Here is a 9123-nt window from a genome sequence, read left to right on the forward strand (position 1 = left end):
CTCTTGTGGGAGGACCACGCTTCCTCCTGAGAGAACCACGTCCTCTTGTGGGGGGACCACGTCCCCTCGTCGGAGGAGAAACAGAAAACGGGACACGGAACATCAATCCGACAATATCTACTGTTTCCTCTTCCCTTCTTCAATTCCGACGATGTTTCGCACGCGCGCGCGCGAATGCAATTCCTGGGACAAAGTCGTCACTCGTCTTATCAGTCTAACAAACCGACCAAGGATATAATATACGTTTCTCTACGGATACAGCAAACACACACGATCCCAGGATCGTTGTCTCCTCCCCTATTACTTTCCTCCATTTTGGAACAGTGGCGATGAAGTTATGAACAATGAAATCGCGACGGTGTTTGCTGATCGCGAGACTTCCCCCCGCGATCGGTACAAAAGAGTGACACGATCGGTTAAAACTTTCCTTCGTCGCGTGTTCAACCCTCAGAAAATTTGGGGCGATATGGGCGACTTATATCTTTGTATGCAAATAAGTGGTCATTCTACGCCGTAAACCTGTTTCAGCGAGTCTCTCTCATGTCCGCGAGAATCACTAACAGTAAAGTGGCAGTATGGGCGCGATCCAATTCAGCAAGTACTTCTTCCTCAACTTCTTCTTTGTTTTCAGGGTATGCCTCCGTGTGTGTTCATGAATAAAAAGTAGTCCTGAAATCTGCCGGTGATAAACCTATAATACGGCGGCTCAGGATGATCACAAGTGTACAGGAGTCGATACGATCAGGATCATTGGATTCCTGGTGGAACTAAAAAAAAGAACGGGTGCATGTGTGTGTGAAACGAATGACCGGAAAGAAAGTTGAGAAATACGGCAGTGCACACGCGAGATTGTTTACCTACAGTTGTATCGTATTGTACAATGAAGAGAGACTCACCCAGGCTGACGGTTGGATGTAGAGTTAAAATGCCAACAAGAAAATATTTTAGTACTCGTGGTGTTCCAAGTATTCCGCTACTCGTTAAAGAGACATCTCTACTATAAAGTTTACAGCGCCTTTTTTTTCCGTTTTCTTCTTAACCAACATTTTTTGTTTTATCCTAATCGTTATAATTTATCAATGTACGCAACAACAGGAACAGACAAAGAGATTCCCCTCTCCCCCCTTGTGTGAATCTCCTTTCTGTTGTCATTACATGACCCCCCATGAGTGTATGTATGTTCTTTAAAACATTTTTTTTGCCGTTTTTTGTTTTCGCATAAATTGTCTGATTCCTCTACAAATTGACCTATAAATCTGATATTGCTTAAATCAAAGCCCCTCAGAGGCAACGATCATCCCCGAAGCGGCCGATGCTTTCAAGAACACTCAAAGCGACGGCACGTCTGTCTATCAAGGGGGATGCAGGTCGCGATGATGCGCCCTGGCGGTTAAAATCGCTTTCAGCTCGGACTCCAGCTGTTTTTTCGTTCGTTCGCTTACCGATCGGCCGCCCACCACCGGCTGGACGGTCAGCCTTGGCGAGGGTAGATCGGCCATTAGTTTGCTGGTGTCTCGGTTCTCGTGGCTGCGTGCGCGACGTATAGGTTTCTTGATCGGCAACGTGTCGTCCTGGATGTTTTTCTTCTCGTGGGACGGACGCTCCAACGACAGCGTCATCTCCTGGTTCAATGTGTAGGTGGATGCGCCACCGCTGACCGCCTCTGAGGACCTGGTGACATCTATGGTGCCGGAGCCCCATTCGCGTGACAGCTTCCGGCCGATGGCTGAGGTCAGCTCGTTGTTCGGGGAGAGCAACGGACTCTTGGACATCTGATGATGATGATGATGGCCCGCCGAATGCGGTGGCCTCAACGTGGCAAACACCGGGAATGATTGTCCCCGTTTCGCGGGACTCCTAGAGTACCTTGGTGTCGTTGACGTCCCGCCACCGGGATGTTCACCCTTGCTAGCAGCTGTGGTGCTCACAGAGTCGCTCCTGGTCGGAGCCAACGGTCTTAATGTCGCACTACCGCCGAAGTGGGAGCCCAGACGCGGGGGCGGCGAACCACCATCGCCGTGGCTCAATCGTCGACCGACCGTCTCCAGAGGACTTCTCGCTCTTAAATTTGTACTGCTCAGAGTAAACTCTCTGGGTTTCATCGGCGTCTCCGAACTGACCGGAGACAGACCCAGTCGGGAGCCCGACAGATTGGTCGAACTTCTGCACTTCTCGGACCTCTTCGGGCTCCGTGGCATCAGAGGACTCTTGCTTCGACTCCTCTCCCTTCCTTTCGGCGCTTTCTCCTCCTTTTTCACTGTTAATACTCCCGGTTGCTCCTCGGGCACCGTTTCGATCTTCTCCTCTTGCTGGACTCTGTACAGAAAACGGGGTGTCGGTAAGATTAGTCTCAATCATTCGCTCGGTCGGTAACTCTGTGCACAATTTTAACGGGATAGAGTTACCTTCGGATCTCCTGTATCATCTCGAAGAACTGAGCCTTACTCTTGCGTCTCTGACGCTGTTCGTGTTCCTTCTGGAACATGGTCTCCTTGTAGATATTTGTCGAGAGAGGGGTGGCTGGGTGGGAAAACGTGGGGGCACTTACTCGCTTGACGCTCTTTTGGAACAGTGACGCGATCTGCCCTTGCCTGACCGTGTGGACAAGCTCCCGCGCGGCGTGGTGAGGTGACACCAGTTCCACGCAGTTGATGAACCTGTACAGCTTCTGGGAGAAGAACATCACGTTACGGCTACGCCATATCGAGTCCTCCGGTCTGCGTCTCAGTCTTGGCAGGGTGTACTTGTAGAACAAGTGTTCTCCCGCCAATATAATTGTTCCAAGTACCACACCCATCCCGAGCAGACAAAACACACCGGCCACGGAGGCCACGCCCAGAGGTCTCGGTTGACCTCCTTGCTCGTGCTCGAAACCCACGTCTATACCTCCTCTACCCCTGATACACGGCAACCCACCGTACCTGCAAAGTAAAAGCATATTGTAAATTGAAGTTTGAGCTAGAGGTACGACTATTGATTATCGATATCTCATTGATACTCAACGCTATATCGATTACATTTCGATAAATTGTTAAAATTCATCAATAACTTTATCAATAGTCGGAACCTCTAGTTTGAACGGATCATCGAAAAGGGTCCGTTGCCGTGTACTTTACCATTTCTCTTGCAAAATGTCCAGCAACCCTGTGCTCGTGTAATTCGCCAGTACTTTCGATATACTCTCTTTCAATGGGTGCCCCTTGGCGAGGGCAACCGCGTACGTGTCCTCGTTGATCGTGTCCCCGATCTTTTGCAAACGGCAGCCGTCGTCTGTTGCCCGGTAATAGTCTAAAATAGGAGTATCTGCTATAAGAATATCCAAGCTACCGTTTCGCAATTTTTCCACGCCCTCGGCGACGTTCGACAATGAGTATCGGGACATGTGGGACCACAATTCCGGGTTCGCTTTTTGTACATAGTACTCGGCCGCGGATGCCCTCGGTGCGCCAACCTTTTGCAACAGTAACTGCAACGGAAAATCAATCAATTTATCTGTACCCTCATGAGCAGACTCAGCTTCCGCTAGGGGAAAAAGTGGCACAAGGAAAAAAGGCTCCTACCACTTGGTAAATTTATTTCAAGTACTGAAATTAATGTTAAACCGAATGTTAATTTGGCATAAATTTCAGTAATTCCTGGTACCAAGTAGTTAGAGGCTCTTCTTTTTTTTCACCTAGCGAAGCCGAGTTTAGGGGTACCACAGACGAGGTATAAGAATAGACTTTTCATCTTGTTGGCCCCACTAAACCTACGCCTTAAAAAGCCTGTAATTTTAGCGACCTCTACGTTACCAGAACGGTGAATCTGCGGTGGGTAATGACCTTAAAATGGAAATGAAGCCCCAGAAAATTGGGCCGAAAAAATACATTGGAACTGTTTACTCCTATACCTCGTCTATGGTAGCGGATAGAACTCGGTTGTCAATGATACTCACGCTTTTATCGTGATAGTTGATCACCGCCGGATCGAAGAATCGGCCAGCGATCAGGGCAGCTATGTTGGCCGTGTACGAGGCGACGAATATCACCGAGAAACCACCCCAAATGTTGATTAGAAATTTATTAGGCCAGGATTTCGGCGCTTTGAAAGCGACCAGATGACCACAGAGGAGACCCCACATCACCCACAAAGCTGACGCGATCGAGAAGTTTTTGCTTCGTTGTCTGCCCCACGGGTTCAGACCGAACGGGCTGAACCATTCGTACAACGCCACCGCGATCGCGGTGAAGTTCAAAGATGTGAACACCGCGATCCACAGTTCGGTGCTGAACGGAAAGAGAAACGCGAACAACGATATCTCGGATTTACGCTTTGGCGCCGTCAGGAAGCTTACTCCGCTGAAGAAGTACGGCGTGGTGAAGTCTACAATTTCAGCTCTGTGAGCGGATACACTTAGAGGTGCGAACGCCAATTGGGCTCTACCAGAGACTAGCTCCCCCATTATACCGTTCCACGTGCCGCTACGACCGTTCCTCTTTCCAAACAAGCCGTCCTTCACTAGATATAAATCATAACGGAACCCTAATTCACGGGACACCAGAGCTATCAGGTCCATACTCAGACCGTAGCAACACATCAGAGTGTCTTCTTGACGGCAGAATATTCCTCGGAGACAGAGACCTTCTTGCAGGTTCGTTACCATCGTGAAGGGTGACGCGAGTGCTGTCACTATACGGTACATGGGCATGCCTATCTTTTCACCACCCTGTTCCAGATAGGCTGGTACTATTCCACCGCCTGGCCAAATTATTGTCTCTAGGTGAACCTCTTTTCCACCTTTGACAGTTCCCACTTTGGTCCACCTTTTAGATCAAGAGATTGAAGTTAGGTTACCTGTATGTTTGTTAATTGGATTATAAGAAAGAGACTGTGCGTACCTCAGTTGAGTCTTGTTCCCAGAGAATCTTACAGCCTGCAGGTTTAGTAACTGGAACTTTGCTTTGTCCTTGGACAGCTGGCCCATGGATCTTCGAAGTTTCTGTGTCAATGTCTTGGAAACGTTTCTCCTTACTTCGCTATTTAGAAACTTGGCTCTGCTATCGGGAAGGCAATCTGGTACGAAGTTGTCTTCTAGCTGCAGATCCCGTAAACGACTCAGTTTGGACTTCACTTCCAGGAACGTCTCGTCCAACGCCTGTGAAGTCTCCCTTATCATTCTAGATAATATTGTTGTGTCGCCGTCCATTAACTTTATACCGGATGGTCTCAGCGCGAGCATACCGACCGGCATGAAGTCCTTCGAGTTCAGTTCTTTGTCGGTCGTTACGAACTCCTCGTCGTCGTCGAAATTGAAGCCCCTGTCTTCTCGTTTGGACATAGTATGACCGTTCTGCCATCTGTACTCCTGCAGTCGATGTATATCGTTTAATAAACTCGGTAAAACGTTCATTGTCAATTGGCTCTCGGCTACGAGATTCGTGTTTCTGTTGACGATCTCTCCTGGCACAGGATTCTCTGGATTCGTTGCAATCGCTGCTCTTGAGCTGTGTAAAATGTGTGAGCTGATAATGTTCGGTTCGTTGGGTCTCAATTCTGCTTTGAGGTCCAACCAAAGCCACAGAAATCTTCCGGCAAGCATCTCGAATTTACTAGCTGCAGCGAGTATCCTTCGAGCGTTGCTCAGATCGCAACCCATCACTATAACACCTCCACTGCCTCCTTCCTCTGCCACACGTCTCAGTCTCATTCTCAGGGTCTTGTCGTTGGTTGGAAGATGGATGATCGTTCTGGGTGTCAGAGTTGGCAGATTCGATTGCAATAGATGAGTCACTGGAAGTAACGTGGTATCTATGAGAAGAGTGAACGCATGCCAGTTTGCTCTGTGCATCAAGGCAGCAGCAGCTGCTCCCACTTCTTTTGTACTAGAGCCTATGCGACTCTCAAATTGTCCAAGGTTCCCCTGTAAGAATATTTGACCGATTAAATGAAAATTTCCATAGAAAATAGAAATAAATTCGAACAGACCTGCCGTAGAAAGTCTTCGTGTGTAAATGGTAGCCATAAAGCTGGAAGATTCAAAGCAGCTGCAGCTGTCATGAGAAACCTAGCTGCTGATCCTCCCCCGATGATCAGGCTCAGTACTGTCTTTCCACCTTTAATTTCAGTACAGAATTTATTCAGTAACGACAGAGGATAGGAATGCGCATCTGTTGCTGGTGGAGCCTCTATGTAGGACACATTCATGTCTGCGTGAGACGATTTCAGTCTTGCATCGTCCCATGATGTTTGAATGTCTGTCTTGAATGAACTCTGAGACTGTGTCAAACATAGCACGATGCGCCATGATGAGTAAGGCGAGCGTAGTCTTCCACTGATAGCTCTTGCAGATCTGGTGATATTTGTTGTGCAGTTGGCTATCGACCAGAATGAAATTCCCAGCGAGAGGAGAAATGCTACTTTCCAACTGGAGCTAAACATCTTCGGGCTTTCTACACTTCCTTGTTCACTTAGCTTTTCTGACTCACATCATCTATGTAGGGTTCTAATCTATAAGAACAAGTAAAGCAAGAGTAAAATCTATGTTGTCAAGTAAATGCAATGTATATACATATATATGTACAATGAGTAACTATGCATATATATATATATATATAGATATGTATATATATATATATACATATATATACACATATATACAACTATATGCATCAGTGATTGTTATTACTGAACATGTTACAAATCACCGTCGCATTCTTGTAAATCAATCACATTTCTTCAGTAATTTCATATAAACAGGCACCATCGTGAAACGTTTTGGTCAAGCGAAAAAAGGAATCGTGTCTACGGTGGAGACAGCTTTTTTTTTTCACATACTTTCGGTCGCGATTATCCGTTTCCAACGGTTCACTTTTCCTTTACATTGTTCTCACGACAGTTTTCCACACGCGTGTGTATTGCGTTTGCACGTAATCGGACGAATTCTCGAACGAAAGATTCATTTCACTAAAACGCGAAGAATACATGAAAAGAGAGAGTTTACCTTTTACCAAGGCGATTCGTATGCCGCAGATCTGGGGGTGGGCGCAGGAGAGCCCGAGGATTGCGTCTTAACCGCCACATAATAGCTATCGATTAGGTAACCGTATCAATTGTCGTAAAATAATGTCAATTGGTCAATGTGGAAGACAGGGACGAACCGTCGTCAGTTGCTCTCCTCTGGACGTCCTACCCCGTGTACAACAGCCATTTCCGAGCAGCCCCTCCCTTAAAATTTCACCCCACAGCCACTATTCGCGCAGACACCATGTCTCTACGTGTATACATATATGTGGGGTTATGCGTGCCTCTTGCCGCCACTTTTCGACTTTCAGTTTTCCCCAAACAGATTGCGGATGTTTACGTAATTTCGTGTTTTTTCCGAATAAATTTCTCTCAGAAATGAACAATTATTTATTTCGTTAAGAATTTCACTGCTTCGAGTGCTGAAATAAAATTATTCCTATTATATTGACATGTAGTAAACTCTGCGGTCTAATTATAGTAAAATGGAGTTAACGGTTAAATTCAAATAATGTTCAATACATCTAAACCTTGAACTTACATTGGGTTAATTTCTAGTAAAGGTAATTGTGGAACGTGAAAGGGCTTAAACGATTTGGCCGGAAAATATGTTTATATATATTTGGAATCTTCCTTAATTTACATATGCCTTATATACATATATGTTTATGCCGCAGTACGCTTAATAGAGTAAGTGATTTTACAAGGCTTTATATGATAAAGATGCATGTATACACAGTAGCCATTCAAAATGCAGCTTTGAATTGAACCTTGCCTTCGCTATTATAAATCCGTTAAACGTTTTCTTTTTCATCGTCGCTACAGCTAAGACAACATTAGCTGGAATGTAACACGGGAGTTGTCTTACAATTAATAAACATAATGTTTCTCGGGTTCTTTTCCGCTAGGAACTACCTTCATAATCGTGGACATAGATTTTATTTTCTGTAACAGGTAACAGTCATCGGAATTAACTAAATAGATTCTGCTGCGACGCGTCGTTCTCGAACACGCTCCAGGAGTTATTCAGTTCCATAAAAATCAGTTTCGCTATATTCTCGTTGGGTGTTCCCGCTTGCTGAAACCACAAACAGAGAAACATCATCATTCAGACTGAAATTAAATTCCATTTAATGCAACCAGTATTACCTTATCAGGATGCACAGCCAAGCAAGCTTTCCTGTACGCTTTCTTAACATCCGCAGAGGTTACCAGCTGATGCATTTCACATCGTTGCCATCTTTCAGCCTCTGGCCACAAAACGGTGTGCAAGGAGCAAAGAAGCGCGCGCAAATTGCCCTTTTTACCATCCGTCCACTCGGCTATTTTCATCCGATCAGGATCCATTGTTTTGGCAGCTTCCACCTTTCTCATCTGATTTATTGTCTTGGGACTGTCTTTCTCCGCTTTCCTCGAGCTAAAGAAGTTGTATCCTTGGCTACCAAGCAGATCCTCGAAAGCGTCTCCGCTGGATTTGGCCGACTTGTTATTGCCAGGCGCACCGCAGTCCGCGTTCACGGTGCTTGGTTCGCTGGTTGCATTCGATTTGTGCGTGCTAGGGCTGGAGTGAATCGGCGTGCTAGCCGGGGCTGGACTAGCGGATTGAGGTGTATTCGAGTTCCTCGGTGTACCGTTCCAACTGGAGGTCAGACCAGCCCCCAAGGAACTGGCAAGATTGGCGAACGTATCTTTGCTCGGGGCCGCGAAGTTTGGAACACTGGAGTTCCGTGGGAAGCTCTCCTCGACGTTTGGAGACTTTATGGGGTTAGACTTGGAGTTCTGCATGCCTCCCAGAAGATTGTTCGCGGTGTTCCCAGCGAGAGGATCGAACAAGAAGTCCGTGACTTCCTGCTTGACGTTGGACTGAGCCTGATTGAAGAACAAGTCGTTCATATTTAGATTATTACTACTGTTCTCTTTTCTGGCTGACCGATCCTGTCCGAACAACAAGTCATTCGGAGCAGGATCGTTGACCGTCGCCGCGGTGTTTTTCGCTTCCTGGGTAAAAACACCAAAACCCCCTAAGAGATCATTATCGTTCTGACTAGAGTTCGAAAATATATCCAATCCCGGGTTCGCTGCTGCGGGTTGCGGAGTATTTAAGGTACTGGTGTCCGGCATTCC

At 46.6% G+C, this 9123-nt stretch overlaps 2 protein-coding genes across 2 annotated transcripts in view; both read right to left on the reverse strand.

Annotated features, from left to right (window-relative positions):
• Nucleotides 1–1172: 1172 nt before the first annotated feature.
• Nucleotides 1173–6417, reverse strand: LOC107187329. Its single transcript, XM_015575402.1, has 7 exons — nucleotides 5965–6417; nucleotides 4878–5899; nucleotides 3935–4802; nucleotides 3117–3466; nucleotides 2549–2921; nucleotides 2406–2476; nucleotides 1173–2316 (listed from the first exon to the last, which is right to left on the reverse strand). Exons 1-7 carry the CDS (start codon nucleotides 6415–6417, stop codon nucleotides 1353–1355), a joined length of 4101 nt encoding a protein of 1366 aa, XP_015430888.1. The 3' UTR covers nucleotides 1173–1352.
• Nucleotides 6418–7601: 1184 nt separating this feature from the next.
• Nucleotides 7602–9123, reverse strand: part of LOC107187402 (cyclin-G-associated kinase) — a 4680-nt gene continuing 3158 nt past the window's right edge. The window contains 2 exon segments of the mRNA XM_015575504.1: nucleotides 7602–8077; nucleotides 8149–9123. The exon segment at nucleotides 8149–9123 is cut by the window's right edge and continues 10 nt beyond it. Coding sequence (XP_015430990.1) covers nucleotides 7970–8077; nucleotides 8149–9123 — 1083 coding nt within the window. The 3' untranslated portion in view covers nucleotides 7602–7969.

Source organism: Dufourea novaeangliae, unplaced genomic scaffold (genome assembly GCF_001272555.1).
Source record: "Dufourea novaeangliae isolate 0120121106 unplaced genomic scaffold, ASM127255v1 scaffold113, whole genome shotgun sequence".
NCBI classification, from domain to species: Eukaryota; Metazoa; Arthropoda; class Insecta; order Hymenoptera; family Halictidae; genus Dufourea; species Dufourea novaeangliae.